The following is a 17,633-nucleotide window of genomic DNA, read 5'->3' as shown; positions in this document are numbered from 1 at the left end:
GTGTGTCATTTGCCATTGATTTTCTGCGTGGACGATCTGTCCATTGACAGATCACTAAAGATGATGTGATATTATGCATAGAAAATCCTAAAGACACAACCAAAAAACTACTAGAACTCATCATTGAATTTGGTAAAGTTGCAGGATACAAAATTAATAAATATAAGCATGTTGCATTTCTATACACTAACAATGTACTATCAGAAAGATAAATTAAGAAAACAATACCATTTACAATCACATCAAAAATTATAAAATACCTAGGAAAAAAATCTAACTAAGGAGATAAAAGACCTGTACTCACAACATTACAAGACACTGAAGATGACAGAAACAGATGGAAAGATACAATGTGTTCATGAACTGGAACAATTAATATTGTTAAAATGGCCATACTACCCAAGGCAATCTACAGATTCGATGTTATCCTTATCAAAATACCAATGGCATTTTTCACAGAAGTAAAATGAATAATTCTAAAATCTGTATGGAAACAAAAGACCCAAATAGCCAAAACAATTTTGAGAAAGAAGAACAAAGCTGGAGGTATTATGCCTCCTGACTTCAAACTACACTACAAAGCTAAAGTCATCAAACAGTATGGTATGGGCACAAAAACATGCTCATAGATAAATGGAACAGAATGGAGAGCCCATAACTGAACCCACATGTACGTGTGCAATTAATCTATGACAAAGGAGGGAAGAATGTACAGCAGGGAAAAGATAACCTCTTCCATAAATGGTGTTGAGAAAGCTGGACAGCTACATGCAAAAGAATGAAACTGGACCACTCTTACACCATATACAAAAATAAATTCAAAATGGATTAAAGACTTAAATGTAGGCCCTGAAACCATTAAACTTTTAGAAGAAAACATAAGCAGTATGTTCTTTGACATTGGTCCTTGTAACTTTTTTTTCTCTTTTTTTGGCCATGCTCCTCAGGCAAGGGAAACAAAAGCAAAAATAAACAAATCAGACTGCATCAAACTAAAAAGTTTTTGCAAAGCAAAGGAAACTATCAACAAAATGAAAATGCCACCTACTGAATGGGAGAAAATATATGCAAATGATATATCTGATAAGGGGTTAATATCCAAAATATACAAATAACTCATACAGCTCAACATTTAAAAAAAAAAAACCCAATTGAAAAAATGGGCAGAGGATCTGAATAGATATTTTTCCAAAGAAGATGTACAGATGGCTAACAGGCACATGAAAAGATGCTCAACATTGCTAATCATTGGGGAAATGCATATCACAAGGAGATATCACCTCATATTTGTCAGAATGGCTATTATCAAAAAGACAACAAGTAACAAGTGTTGAAAAGGATGTGGGGGAAGGGGAACTTTCATGCACTGTTGGGAATGTAAACTGGCACCACCACTATGGAAAACAGTATGGCGGTTTCTCAAAAATCTAAAAATAGAACAACCATATGATCCAGCAATTCCACTCCTGGGCATTTATCCAAAAAAAAAAACAAAAACAAAAACAAAACCAAAAACACTAAATACAAAGGATACATGCATCCCTATGTCATTGCAGCATTATTATTCCATATCATAGCCAAGATACAGAAGCAACCTAAGTGCCCATCAATAGATGAATGGATAAAGAAAATGTGGTATAAATATACACATGGAGTATTACTCAGACATAAAAAGGAATGAAATCTTGCCATTTGTGACAACATTGATGGATGTAGAGGGTATTATGCAAAGTGAAATAAGTGAGACAGAGAAAGACAAATACTGTATGCTTTCACTTATATGTGAATCTAAAAAAACAAAACAAATGAACAAATATAACCAAACAGAAACAGAGTTATAGATACACAGAACAAACACATGGTTGCCAGACCCAGGAGTGGGGAGAGTTTGGGGGGGTGACAGAGGAAAGAAATAGGTAAGGGAGATTAAGAGGTACAAACTTTCCAGTTGCAAAGTAAATGAATCACAGGTATGAAATGTACAGGGTGAGGAATATAGCCAATAACTATGTAGTAACTTTGTATGATGAAAGATTGTGACTATAGACTTATCGTGGTGATCATTTTGAAACATATGGAAACATAGAATCAATATGTTGTATAACAGGAATTAACATAGTGTTGAAGGTTAATTATAATTCAAAAATAAAAAACTCACAGAAAAAGTGATCAGATGTATGGTTACCAGAGGTAGGGGGTGAGGGGAAGGGGAATTGGACGAAGGCAATCAAAAGGTACAAACTTCCAGTTATAACATAAAAAGTACTAGGGATGTAATGTACCACTGCTATATGTTATATATGAAAGTTTTAATAAGACTAAATCCTGAGTTCTTACCACAGGAAAACTTTTTTTTCTATTTCTTTAATTTTGTATCTGTATGAGATGATGAATGCTCACTAAACTTACTGCAATAATCATTTCATGATATAGGTAAGTCAAATCACTATGCTGTACACATTAACTTACACAGTGCTGTATGTCAATTATATCTCAGTAAAGCTAGAAGAAAAAAAAAATGAAAAGGTCTTAAATGAACAGAAAACTCAGAAGTACAGGTGTAGAGGATAAGCAACCTGCAAGGATTCACATAGAAAGGTGTTCTTCAAAACATGAGAAAGGAAATAGCCATGCAAGTCCAGGAAGCGCAGAGAGTCCCAAGCAGGATAAACCCAAGGAGAAACATGCTTAGACACACAGTAATCAATTTGACAAAAATTAAAGACAAAGAAAAATTATTGAAAGCAACAAGGGAAAAATGACAAATAACATACAAGGGAACTCCCATAAGGTTAACAGCTGATTTCTCAGCAGAAACTCAACAAGCCAGAAGGGAGTGGCATGATATATTTAAACTGATGAAAGGGAAGAACCTACAACCAAGATTACTCTATCTGACAATATTCGAAAGAGAAATCAAAAGCTTTAGAGACAAGCAAAAGCTAAGAGAATTCAGCACCACCAAACCAGCTCTACAAAAAATGCTAAAGGAACTTCTCTAAGTGGGAAACACAACAGAAGAAAAGGACCTAGAAAAACAAACATATAACAATTAAGAAAATGGTAATAGAAACATACATATCAGTGATTACTTTAAATGTAAATGGATTAAATGCTTCAACCAAAAGACACAGGCTTGCTGAATGGATACAAAAACAAGACCCATATATATGTTGCCTACAAGAGACCCACTTCAGACCTGGGACACAGACAGACTGAAAGTGAGGGGATGGAAAAAGATATTCCATGCAAATGGAAATCAAAAGAAAGCTGGAGTAGCAATACTCATATCAGATAAAATAGACTTTAAAATAAAGAATGTTACAGGAGACAAGGAAGGACACTACATAATGATCAAGGGATCAATCCAAGAAGAAGATATAACAATTATAAATATATATGCACCCAACATAGAAGCACCTCAATACATAAGGCAACTGCTAACAGCTATAAAAGGGGAAATCAACAGTAACACAATAATAGTGGGGGACTTTAACACCTCACTTACACCAATGGACAGACATCCAAGCAGAAAATTAATAAAGAAACACAAGCTTTAAATGACACAATAGACCAGATAGGTTTAATTGATATTTATAGGACATTCCATCCAAAAACAGCAGATTACACTTTCTTCTCAACTGCACACAGAACATTCTCCAGGATAGATCACATCTTGGGTCACATATCAAGCCTCAGTAAATTTAAGAAAATTGAAATCATATCAAGCATCTTTTCTGACCACAACACTATGAGATTAGAAATCAATTATAGGGGAAAAAATGTAAAAAACACAAACACATGGAGGCTAAACAATACCTTACTAAATAACCAAGAGATCACTGAAGAAATAAAAGAGGAAATCAAAAAATACCTAGAGACAAATTAAAATGAAAACACGACGATCCAAAACCTACGGGATGCAGCAAAAGCAGTTCTAAGAGGGACGTTTTTAGCAACACAAGCCTACGTCAAGAAACAAGAAAAATCTCAAATAAACAAACTAAATTTACACCTAAAGGAACTAGAGAAAGAAGAACAAACAAAACCCAAAGTTAGCAGAAGGAAAGAAATCATAAAGATCAGAGCAAATATTAATGAAATAGAAACAAAGAAAACAATAGCAAAGATCAATAAAACTGAGCGATAGAGAGAAGATGGTGGAAGAGTAAGACGCGGAGATCACCTTCCTTCCCACAGATACAGTAGAAATACATCTACACGTGGAACTGCTCCTACAGAACACCCACTGAATGCTGGCAGAAAACGTCCGACCTCCAAAAAGGCAAGAAACTCCCCCCGTACTTGGGTAGGGCAAAAGAAAAAAGAAATAACAGAGACAAAAGAATAGGGACGGCACCTGCACCAGTGGGAGGGAGCTGTGAAGGAGGAAAGATTTCCACGCACTAGGAAGCCCCTTCGCGGGCAGAGACTGCGAGTGGCAGAGGGGGGAAGCTTCGGAGCCACGGAGGAGAGCGCGGCAACAGGGGTGCGGAGGGCAAAGCGGAGAGATTCCCGCACAGAGGCTCGGCGCCGAGCAGCGCTCACCAGCCCGAGAGGCTTGTCTGCTCACCCGCCAGGGTGGGCGGGGCTGGGAGCTGAGGCTCAGCTTCGGTCGGATCGCAGGGAGAGGACTGGGGTTGGCGGCATGAACACAGCCTGAAGGGGTTAGTGCACCACAGCTAGCCAGGAGGGAGTCCGGGAAAAAGTCTGCAGCTGCCAAAGAGGCAAGAGACTCTTTCTTCCCTCTTTGTTTCCTGGTGCGCGAGGAGAGGGGATTCAGAGCGACGCCTAAACGAGCTCCAGAGACGGGCGCGAGCTGCGGCTATCAGCGCGGACCCCACAGCAACAGGGGCGCAGAGGAAAAAACGGAGAGATTCCTGCACAGAGGCTCGGTGCCGAGCAGCGCTCACCAGCCCGAGAGGCTTGTCTGCTCCCCCACCGGGGCGGGCGGGGCTGGGAGCTGAGGCTCAGCTTCGGTCGGATCGCAGGGAGAGGACTGGGGTTGGCGGCGTGAACACAGCCTGAAGGGGTTAGCGTACCACAGCTAGCTGGGAGGGAGTCCGGGAAAAAGTCTGCAGCTGCCGAAGAGACAAGAGACTTTTTCTTGCCTCTTTGTTTCACGGCGCGCAAGGAGAGGGGATTCAGAGCGCCGCCTAAACGAACTCCAGAGTGGGCGCGAGCCGTGGCGATTAGCGCGGACCCCAGAGACGTGCGTGAGACGCTGGGGCTGCTGCTGCTGCCTCCAAAAAGCCTGTGTGTGAGCACAGGTCACTCTCCACACCGCCCCTCCCAGGAGCCTGTGCAGCCCGCCACTGCCAGGGTCCCGTGATCCGGGGACAACTTCCCCGGGAGAACGCACTGTGCGCCTCAGGCTGCTGCAACATCACGCTGGCCTCTGCCCCCGCAGGCTTGCCCCGCCTCCTCTGTACCCCTCCCTCCTCGCGGCCTGAGTGAGCCAGAGCCCCCGAGGCAGCTGCTCCTTTAACCTTGTCCTGTCTGGGCGGGGAATAGATGCCCTCAGGCGACCTACACGCAGAGGTGGGTCCAAATCCAAAGCTGAACCCCAGGAGCTGTGCGAACAGAGAAGAGAAGGGGAAATCTCTCCCAGCAGCCTCAGAAGCAGCGGATTAAAACTCCACAAACAACTTGATGTGCCTGCATCTGTTGAATACCTGAATAGACAACGAATCATCCCAAATTCAGGAGGTGGACTTTGGGAGCAGGATATATTAATTTTTCCCCTTTTCCTTTTTTTGTGAGTGTATATGTATATGCTTCTGGGTGAGATTTTGTCTGTATAGCTCTGCTTTATAATAGCTTTATTTTACTTCACTATATTATAGCCTCTTTCTTTCTTTCTTTCTTTCTATTTTTTCTCCCTTTTACTCTGAGCCGTGTGGACGAAAGGCTCTTGGTGCTCCAGCCAGGCATCAGGGCCGTGCCTCTGAGGTGGGAGAGCCAACTTCAGGACACTGGTTCACAAGAGACCTCCCAGCTCCACGTAATACCAAATGGCGAAAATCTCTCAGAGATCTCCATCTCAACATCAAGACCCAGCTTCACTCAACGACCAGCAAGCTACAGTGCTGGACACCCTATGCCAAACAACTAGCAAGACAGGAACACAGCCCCATCCATTAGCAGAGAGGCTGCCTAAAATCATAATAAGGCCACAGACACCCCAAAATAAACCAACAGACGTGGACGTGCCCACCAGAAAGACAAGATCCAGCCTCATCCACCAGAACTCAGGCACTAGTTCCCTCCACCAGGAAGCCTACACAACCCACTGAACCAACCTTAGCCACTGGGGACAGATACCAAAAACAACGGGAACTACGAACCTGCAGCCTGTGAAAAGGAGACCCCAAACACAGTAAGATAAGCAAAATGAGACGACAGAAAAACACACAGCAGATGAAGGAGCAGGGTCAAAACACACCAGACTTAACAAATGAAGAGGAAATAGGTAGTCTACCTGAAAAAGAATTCAGAATAATGACAGTAAGGATGATCCAAAATCTTGGAAATAGAATAGACAAAATGCAAGAAACATTTAACAAGGACGTAGAAGAACTAAAGAGGAACCAAGCAATGATGAAAAACACAATAAATGAAATTAAAAATACTCTAGATGGGATCAATAGCAGAATAACTGAGGCAGAAGAAAGGATAAGTGACCTGGAAGATAAAATGGTGGAAATAACTACTGCAGAGCAGGATAAAGAAAAAAGAATGAAAAGAACTGAGGACAGTCTCAGAGACCTCTGGGACAACATTAAACGCACCAACATTCGAATTATAGGGGTCCCAGAAGAAGAAGAGAAAAAGAAAGGGACTGAGAAAATATCTGAAGAGATTATAGTTGCAAACTTCCCTAATATGGGAAAGGAAATAGTTAATCAAGTCCTGGAAGCGCAGAGAGTCCCATACAGGATAAACCCAAGGAGAAACACGCCAAGACACATATTAATCAAACTGTCAAAAATTAAATATAAGGAAAACATATTAAAGGCAGCAAGGGAAAAAAAACAAATAACACACAAGGGAATCCCCATAAGGTTAACATCTGATCTTTCAGCAGAAACTCTGCAAGCCAGAAGGGAGTGGCAGGATATACTTAAAGTGATGAAGGAGAAAAACCTACAACCAAGATTACTCTACCCAGCAAGGATCTCATTCAGATTCGATGGAGAAATTAAAACCTTTACAGACAAGCAAAAGCTGAGAGAGTTCAGCACCACCAAACCAGCTTTACAACAAATGCTAAAGGAACTTCTCTAGGCAAGAAACACAAGAGAAGGAAAACACCTACAATAACAAACCCAAAACATTTAAGAAAATGGGAATAGGAACATACATATCGATAATTACCTTGAATGTAAATGGACTAAATGCTCCCACCAAAAGACGCAGGCTGGCTGAATGGATACAAAAACAAGACCCATATATATGCTGTCTACAAGAGACCCACTTCAGACCTAGAGACACATACAGACTGAAAGTGAGGGGATGGAAAAAGATATTCCATGCAAATGGAAATCAAAAGAAAGCTGGAGTAGCAATTCTCATATCAGACAAAATAGACTTTAAAATAAAGACTATTACAAGAGACAAAGAAGGACACTATATAATGATCAAGGGATCGATCCAAGAGGAAGGTGTAACAATTGTAAATATTCATGCACCCAACATAGGAGCACCTCAATACATAAGGCAAATACTAACAGCCATAAAAGGGGAAATCGACAGCAACACAATCATAGTAGGGGACTTTAACACCCCACTTTCACCAATGGACAGATCATCCAAAATGAAAATAAACAAGGAAACACAAGCTTTAAATGATACATTAAACAAGATGGACTTAATTGATATTTATAGGACATTCCACCCAAAAACAACAGAATACACATTTTTCTCAAGTGCTCATGGAACATTCTCCAGGATACAGCATATCTTGGGTCACAAATCAAGCCTTGGTAAATTTAAGAAAATTGAAATCGTATCAAGTATCTTTTCTGACCACAACGCTATGAGACTAGATATCAATTACAGGAAAAATCTGTAAAAAATACAAACACATGGAGGCTACACAATACACTACTTAATAACGAAGTGATCACTGAAGAAATCAAAGGGGAAATCAAAAAATACCTAGAAACAAATGACAATGGAGATACGACGACCCAAAACCTATGGGACGCAGCAAAAGCAGTGCTAAGAGGGAAGTTTATAGCAATACAAGCCTACCTCAAGAAACAGGAAACATCTCGAATAAACAACCTAACCTTGCACCTAAAGCAATTAGAGAAAGAAGAACAAAAAAACCCCAAAGCCAGCAGAAGGAAAGAAATTATAAAGATCAGGTCAGAAATAAATGAAAAAGAAATGAAGGAAACAATAGCAAAAATCAATGAAACTAAAAGCTGGTTCTTTGAGAAGATAAACAAAATTGATAAACCATTAGCCAGACTCATCAAGAGAAAAAGGGAGAAGACTCAAATCAATAGAATTAGAAATGAAAAAGGAGAAGTAACCACTGACACTGCAGAAATACAAACGATCATGAGAGATTACTACAAGCAACTCTATGCCAATAAAATGGACAACCTGGAAGAAATGGACAGATTCTTAGAAATGCACAAACTGCCAAGACTGAACCAGGAAGAAATAGAAAATATGAACAGACCAATCACAAGCACGGAAATTGAAACTGTGATTAAAAACCTTCCAACAAACAAAAGCCCAGGACCAGATGGCTTCACAGGTGAATTCTATCAAACATTTAGAGAAGAGCTAACACCTATCCTTCTCAAACTCTTCCAAAATATTGCAGAGGGAGGAACACTCTCAAACTCATTCTACGAGGCCACCATCACCCTGATACCAAAACCAGACAAAGATGTCACAAAGAAAGAAAACTACAGGCCAATATCACTGATGAACATAGATGCAAAAATCCTCAACAAAATACTAGCAAACAGAATCCAACAGCACATTAAAAGGATCATACACCATGATCAAGTGGGGTTTATCCCAGGAATGCAAGGATTCTTCAATATACGCAAATCAATCAATGTGATACACCATATTAACAAATTGAAGGAGAAAAACCATATGATCATCTCAATAGATGCAGAGAAAGCTTTTGACAAAATTCAATACCCATTTATGATAAAAGCCCTGCAGAAAGTAGGCATAGAGGGAACTTTCCTCAACATAATAAAGGCCATATATGACAAACCCACAGCCAACATTGTCCTCAATGGTGAAAAACTGAAACCATTTCCACTAAGATCAGGAACAAGACAAGGTTGCCCACTCTCACCACTATTATTCAACATAGTTTTGGAAGTGTTAGCCACAGCAATCAGGGAAGACAAAGAAATAAAAGGAATCCAAATCGGAAAAGAAGAAGTAAAGCTGTCACTATTTGCAGATGACATGATACTATACACAGAGAATCCTAAAGATGCTACTAGAAAACTCCTAGAGCTAATCAATGAATTTGGTAAAGCAGCAGGATACAAAATTAATGCACAGAAATCTCTTGCATTTCTATACCCTAATGATGAAAAATCTGAAAGTGAAATTAAGAAAACACTCCCGTTTACCATTGCAACAAAAAGAATAAAATATCTAGGAATAAACCTACCTAAGGAGACAAAAGACCTGTATGCAGAAAATTATAAGACACTGATGAAAGAAATTAAAGATGATACAAATAGATGGAGAGATATACCATGTTCCTGGATTGGAAGAATCAACATTGTCAAAATGACTCTACTACCCAAAGCAATCTACAGATTCAATGCAATCCCTATCAAACTACCACTGGCATTTTTCACAGAGCTAGAACAAAAAATTTCACAATTTGTATGGAAACACAAAAGACCCCGAATAGCCAAAGCAATCTTGAGAACAAAAAATGGAGCTGGGGGAATCAGGCTCCCTGACTTCAGACTATATTACAAAGCTACAGTAATCAAGACAGTTTGGTACTGGCACAAAAACAGAAATATAGATCAATGGAACAGGATAGAAAGCCCAGAGATAAACCCACACACATATGGTCACCTTATCTTTGATAAAGGAGGCAAGAATATAGAGTGGAGAAAAGACAGCCTCTTCAATAAGTGGTGCTGGGAAAATTGGACAGATACATGTAAAAGTATGAAATTAGAACACTCCCTGACCTCATGCACAAAAATAAACTCAAAATGGATTAAAGACCTAAGTGTAAGGCCAGACACTATCAAACTCTTAGAGGAAAACATAGGCAGAACACTCTATGACATACATCACAGCAAGATTCTTTTTGACCCAGCTCCCAGAGAAATGCAAATAAGAAAACAAATAAACAAATGGGACCTAATGAAACTTAAAAGCTTTTGCACAGCAAAGGAAACCATAAACAAGACCAAAAGACAACCCTCAGAATGGGAGAAAATATTTGCAAATGAAGCAACTGACAAAGGATTAATCTCCAAGATTTACAAGCAGCTCATGCAGCTCAATAACAAAAAAACGAACAACGCAATCCAAAAATGGGCAGAAGACCTAAATAGACATTTCTCCAAAGAAGATATACAGATTGCCAACAGACACATGAAAGAATGCTCAACATCATTAATCATTAGAGAAATGCAAATCAAAACTACAATGAGATATCATCTCACACCGGTCAGAATGGCCATCATCAAAAAATCTAGAAACAATAAATGCTGGAGAGGGTGTGGAGGAAAGGGAACACTCTTGCACTGTTGGTGGGAATGTAAATTGATACAGCCACTATGGAGAACAGTATGGAGGTTCCTTAAAAAACTACAAATAGAACTACCATACGACCCAGCAATCCCAATACTGGGCATATACCCTGAGAAAACCATAGTTCAAAAAGAGTCATGTACCAAAATGTTCATTGCAGCTCTATTTACAATAGCCAGGACATGGAAGCAACCTAAATGTCCATCATCGGATGAATGGATAAAGAAGATGTGGCACATATATACAATGGAATATTACTCAGTCATAAAAAGAAATGAAATGGAGGTATTTGTAATGAGGTGGATGGAGTTAGAGTCTGTCATACACAGTGAAGTAAGTCAGAAAGAGAAAAACAAATACAGTATGCTAACACATATATATGGAATGTAAGGGAAAAAAAAAAAAAAAGGCCATGAAGAACCTAGTGGCAAGACGGGAATAAAGACACAGACCTAGTAGAGAATGGACTTGAGGATATGGGGAGGGGGTGGGGTGAGATGTGACAGGGTGAGAGAGTGTCATGGACATATATACACTACCAAATGTAAAATAGATAGCTAGTGGGAAGCAGCCACATAGCACAGGGAGATCAGCTCGGTGCTTTGTGACCACCTAGAGGGGTGGGATGGGGAGGGTGGGAGGGAGGGAGATGCAAGAGGGAAGAGATATGGGAACATATTGTATGTGTATAACTGATTCACTTTGTTATAAAGCAGAAGCTAACACACCATTGTAAGGCAATTATACTTCAATAAAAATGTTTAAAAAAAAAAAAAAAAGATCAATAAAACTAAAAGCTGGTTCTTTGAGAAGATAAACAAAATTGATAAACCATTAGCCAGACTCATCAAGAAAAAGAGGGAGAGGACTCAAATCAATAAAATTAGAAATGAAAAAGGAGAAGTTACAACAGACACCACAGAAATACAAAGCATCCTAAGAGACTACTACAAGCAACTCTATGCCAATAAAATGGACAACCTGGAAGAAATGGACAAATTCTTAGAAAGGTATAACCTTCCAAGAATGAACCAGGAAGAAACAGAAAATATGAACAGACCAATCACAAGTAATGAAATTGAAACTGTGATTAAAAATCTTCCAACAAACAAAAGTCCAGGACGAGATGGCTTCACAGGTGAATTCTATCAAACATTTAGAGAAGAGCTAACACCCATCCTTCTCAAACTTTTCCAAAAAATTGCAGAGGAAGGAACACTCCCAAACTCATTCTATGAGGCCACCATCACCCTGATACCAAAACCAGACAAAGATACTACAAAAAAAGAAAATTACAGACCAATATCGCTGATGAATATAGATGCAAAAATCCTCAACAAAATACTAGCAAACAGAATCCAACAACACATTAAAAGGATCATACACCACGATCAAGTGGGATTTATCCCAGGGATGCAAGGATTCTTCAATATATGCAAATCAATCAATGTGATACACCATATTAACAAATTGAAGAATAAAAACCGTATGATCATCTCAATAGAGGCAGAAAAAGCTTTTGACAAAATTCAACACCCATTTATGATAAAAACTCTCCAGAAAGTGGGCATAGAGGGAACCTACCTCAACATAATAAAGGCCATATATGACAGACCCACAGCAAACATCTTTCTCAATGGTGAAAAACTGAAAGCATTTCCTCTAAAACCAGGAACAAGACAAGGTTGCCCACTCTCACCACTATTATTCAACATAGTTTTGGAAGTCCTAGCCATGGCAATCAGAGAAGAGAAAGAAATAAAAGGAATCCAAATCGGAAAAGAAGAAGTAAAGCTGTCACTGTTTGCAGACGACATGATACTACACATAGAGAATCCTAAAGATGCCACCAGAAAACTCCTAGAGCTAATCAATGAATTTGGTAAAGTTGCAGGATACAAAATTAATGCACAGAAATCTCTTGCATTCCTATACATGAATGATGAAAAATCTGAAAGAGAAATTAAGGAAACACTCCCATTTACCATTGCAACAAAAAGAATAAAATACCTAGGAATAAACCTGCCTAGGGAGACAAAAGACCTGTATGGAGAAAACTATAAGACAGTGATGAAAGAAATGAAAGATGATGCAAACAGATGGAGAGATATACCATGTTCTTGGATTGGAAGAATCAATACTGTGAAAATGACTATACTACCCAAAGTAATCTACAGATTCAATGCAATCCCTATCAAATTACCAATGGCATTTTTTACGGAACTAGAACAAAAAATCTTAAAATTTGTATGTAGACACAAAGGACCCCAAATAGCCAAAGTAGCCTTGAGGAAAAAAAACGGAGCTGGAGGAATCGGGCTCCTGGACTTCCGACTATACTACAAAGCTACAGTAATCAAGACAGTATGGGGCTTCCCTGGTGGTACAGTCGTTGAGAATCTGCCTGCCAATGCAGGGGACACGGGTTCGAGCCCTGGTATGGGAAGATCCCACATGCCGCAGAGCAACTAGGCCCATTAGCCACAACTATTGAGCCTGCGTGTCTGCAGCCTGTGCTCCGCAACTAGGGAGGCCACAACAGTGAAAGGCCCACGCACCATGATGAAGACTGGCCCCCGCTTGCCGCAACTAAAGAAGAGCCCTCACACAGAAACGAAGACCCAACACAGCCAAAAAAAAAAAAAAAGACAGTATGGTACTGGCACAAAAACAGAAATATAGATCAATGGAACAGGATAGAAAGCCCAGAGATAAACCCACGCACCTATAGTCAACTAATCTATGACAAAGGAGGCAAGGATATACAATGGAGAAAAGACAGCCTCTTCAGTAAGTGGTGCTGGGAAAACTGGACAGCTACATGTAAAAGACTGAAATTAGAACACTCCCTAACACCACACACAAAAATAAACTCAAAATGGATTAGAGACCTAAATGTAAGAGTCGACACTCTAAAACTCTTAGAGGAAAACATAGGAAGAACATTCTTTGACATAAATCACAGCAAGATTTTTTTTGATCCACCTCCTAGAGTAATGGAAATAAAAACAAAAATAAACAACAGGGACCTAATGAAACTTAAAAGCTTTTGCAAAGCAAAGGAAACTACAAACAAGACGAAAAGACAACCCTCAGGATAGGAGAAACTATTTGCAAACGAAGCAACTGACAAAGGGTTAATCTCCAAAATATATAATCAGCTCATGCAGCTCACTATTTAAAAAACAACCCAATCCAAAAATAGGCAGAAGACCTAAATAGACATTTCTCCAAAGAAGACATACACATGGTCAAGAAGCACATGAAAAGCTGCTCAACATCACTAATTATTAGAGAAATGCAAATCAAAACTACAATGAGGTGTCACCTCACACCAGTTAGAATGGGCATCATCAGAAAATCTACAAACAACAAATGCTGGAGAGGGTGTGGAGAAAAGGGAACCCTCTTGCACTGTTGGTAGGAATATAATTTAATACAGCCACTATGGAGAACAGTATGCCGGTTCCTTAAAGAACTAAAAATAGAATTACCATATGACCCAGCAATCCCACTACTGGGCATATACCCAGAGAAAACCATAATTCAAAAAGACATATGCACCCCAATGTTCACTGCAGCTCTATTTACAATAGCCAAGATATGGAAGCAACCTAAGTGTCCATCGACAGATGAATGGATAAAAAAGATGTGGCACATATATACAATGGAATATTACTCAGCCATAAAAAGAAACAAAATTGAGTTATTTGTAGAGACGTGGATGGATCTAGAGACTGTCATACAGAGTGAAGTAAGTTAGAAAGAGTAAAACAAATATCGTATATTAACGCATATATGTGGAACCTAGAAAAATGGTACAGATGAATGGGTTTGCAGGGCAGAAATAGAGACACAGATGTAGAGAACAAATGTATGGACACCAAGTGGGGAAAGTGGCCAGGGCCAGGGTGGTTGTGGGATGAATTGGGGGATTGGGATTGACATGTATACACTAATAGGTATAAAATGGATAACTAATAAGAACCTGTTGTATAAAAAGTAAATAAAATAAAATTGAAAAAGTAATTTTTGTTTAAGATGTCAATGAGACAAAAGGTTTTGACTTCCAAGAATGAGGAAAAGCTAAAACACCTTTACCTTGTTTTTGTTTGTGTTATATTCACTTAATACTTTGTTTTCATTTATAAAAATTTAGATAATTTGACTTTAGAAAAGAAGTGTACCCTTTATGATAGATTCAAAAGTGAGATTACTTTTTATGCTGATGCTACACAAGGCAATGGAATGGTGGGTATGACTTAAAGGAATAGCCGCATTTTAAACAACCTTAAAAACTTTATAGCATTGATTGGCATTATCATTCTGTACCAGTAGAGGGAGATCTATGTCCATTGCAATAAATTAGTAGTTTCAGTCTGTGCAACAGTGAATGAAGGGAAAGGGGAGTTGCTCTCAAACACTGTTATTATCATGTCCAGGAAACAGGTGGATGGGTAGCTAGGTAGGCAGACAGGTAGAGAGACAGATGAATGAATAAAAGTTTGGTCAACTATTTTGATAAATGTATAATATAAACCTTCATCAAAGATTACTGGCAGGATTTACCAGAGAGTTTTATTCACTTACAAAATGACAGTAGGTCAAAATGAACATAACATAAAAGGTATTTAACATATTTAATATTTATTTATTTATTTATTTATTTTTAAACGTTAAGGCAGCTACTTTATTTTGAACAAGAAAGTGGCATAATCAAGTGAGGGCCCCCGTAACTCGCCAGCTCATCCCCCACGGCACCCCCCCACCCAGCTTCCCCCCATGTTCTGGGAGAAAAGCTTCTTCTCTCTGCCCAGTCCTGTCATCCACTGTCACTCCTCCACACAAGGCAGGCATGGCCTCGCTTGGTACCTGCAAGGCCACTGACCACTGGTCCTGAATTAGAGAAAATGAACGGATTTGCCCAGATTTCCACAGGTGCTTCCATGCACCAACCGGTTCTATAGCTACTTCCATTAAAATGTATTCTGATCAAACAATCTTGCAGACGAAAGCTCACCTAGCCTCAAGTCTACAACACAAAAGCAAGGAGAATAGGACAGATTTTCTGCTGCTACCATGTCCCGGACCTTCGGGTACGCGAGGCCCCAGGGCACCGCTAGGCCATCTGTGCCAGAAACTCAATACTGCCCACGGGCCTCGAAGTGGGCAGCCGGGCAGCTGTACGCCGTCCACGCTGGGTCTCCCACAAGCAGCTGCATGGCCTTCACGTAGTTCTTCTCATCCAGCGTGAAGCGGTGGTATATCCTGGCGGGGAGAGTGATCATGTCTCCTTTCTCCATGAAGATCTGGATCCACCTGTCCTCTTTATCCCTCACGTCGAAGTACCCACTACCATCCAGGATGTACCGAATCTCGTCATCCAGGTATAAATGCTCCTCGTAAAACATCTTCATCTTTTCTTCATAATTTGCTAGTTTGTCTTTGCATATGGTTATCACATCCATCCAGGAGTAGTTTCTCTCTTTTCGGATCTTTTCTAATTCTGGATCATTCTCATCTTTGTCAGCATCCAGCGTCCAGTAAAGGACACCGAGCCAGTGCAGCTGCTCCAGGAGGACCGGGTGTGCGGGCTCTGCGCGGTGGAGCTGCAGCGGGTCACCGGCAGACTCGTCCATGTACCAGGATTGCACCACGGCTGGGCTGGGGGCACGGCTGCCTGACCCTGGACCTGCACGGGCCGCCACGCCTAATATTTAAATTTAAATCTTAAAATTAACCTTTTCTTTTATATTCATTAAGTTGCTTTTCAAAGAGTTAGACCTTAAATTTAAATAGCCAATCAGATATATTGTGACAAATATAAAACGAGGTTTGGTCTCTTTTCACCATCCTTAGATGCTCAGGATATTTCAGTGGAGACGTACCATGGCCAGCCTAGCCCCTGTAGCCTCCTGGCAATGCATACATATATCGAAATGTTCTTCCCATTGTTTCACTTCCCTCACGTCATGCTGGTTAGAAGTATGTTTTTTTTTTTTAACCTGGATTTAGGGTACTCATAATTGGACTAACCATATTCCTTGGCTCATGACATAGTTATCATTGGTCTCCCCAGGTATACACGTCTTGTTTGAGTTTTCCCATAATCCAATCCAAAAACCGATCATGGGCAATAACTTATATGGACCTGCATGTTCTTTCCCTCTCTTACGTCCCTTGCCTCATACAAGGTAATCATTGCTCTAAATGTTCTGTTTAACATTTCCACATTTTTAAAAATAGAATTTTAAATCAATACATATATATGTATAAACAAAATATGTAGATTTAGCTCTTGAATTTTATAAAAAGAGTAATCTTTAACTTGCCCTTTTAAAAACCAAACATTAAGATTTATTCATACTGATATGGAAATGTGTAATTCATTGATTTTCACATAATATCCCATTATGTGTATGTACCACTGTATATTTATCCATTCTCCTATCTTATGGGCATTTGGTTTGTGTGGTTTTTCTTTTTCTTTTTTTTTTTTGCAATTACTAGAAGTACTGCCATGACTATACTTGTATATGTCTCCTGGTACATATGTGCAAGGATTTCTCTTGCTGGGTTGTAGGATGTAAGAATGACCAATTCACTCTCTTAGCAAAACTGTACACGCAAATTGTTGACCTCTTTTCCAACACTTGATGTGTTTAGGCTTCTTAACTTTTACTTATTGAATGAGTTTAACTGGTCTTGATATATATTTCCCTAATTATTAATAACTGTGAGAAACTCATTTATTGGCTATAAGTAGTTCCTTTTCTATGAAATGCTTGTTTATATCTTTTACTTACTTTTATGTTGGGTCATTTTTCTTACCAATATATATGTAGGAGCCCTATATATTT

At 39.5% G+C, this 17,633-nt stretch overlaps 1 protein-coding gene across 1 annotated transcript; it reads right to left on the bottom strand.

Moving 5' to 3' along the window:
* Window positions 1–15,914: 15,914 nt before the first annotated feature.
* Window positions 15,915–16,412, bottom strand: LOC137756573 (acireductone dioxygenase-like). The gene has a single exon (XM_068532927.1). The coding sequence runs from the start codon at window positions 16,410–16,412 to the stop codon at window positions 15,915–15,917; it is 498 nt and encodes a 165-aa protein (XP_068389028.1).
* Between the last annotated feature and the right edge of the window lie 1,221 nt (window positions 16,413–17,633).

The sequence above is a fragment of the Eschrichtius robustus genome, chromosome 2, assembly GCF_028021215.1.
Source record: "Eschrichtius robustus isolate mEscRob2 chromosome 2, mEscRob2.pri, whole genome shotgun sequence".
Lineage (NCBI taxonomy): Eukaryota > Metazoa > Chordata > Mammalia > Artiodactyla > Eschrichtiidae > Eschrichtius > Eschrichtius robustus.
Note: the sequence above shows the minus strand (reverse complement) of the source record. Positions and strands in the feature narration are given on the sequence as shown.

What these genes read in the sequence shown, in the direction of transcription:
- LOC137756573 (XM_068532927.1), bottom strand. Translation starts at nt 16,412, where the DNA reads ATGGACGAGTCTGCCGGTGACCCGCTGCAGCTCCACCGCGCAGAGCCC.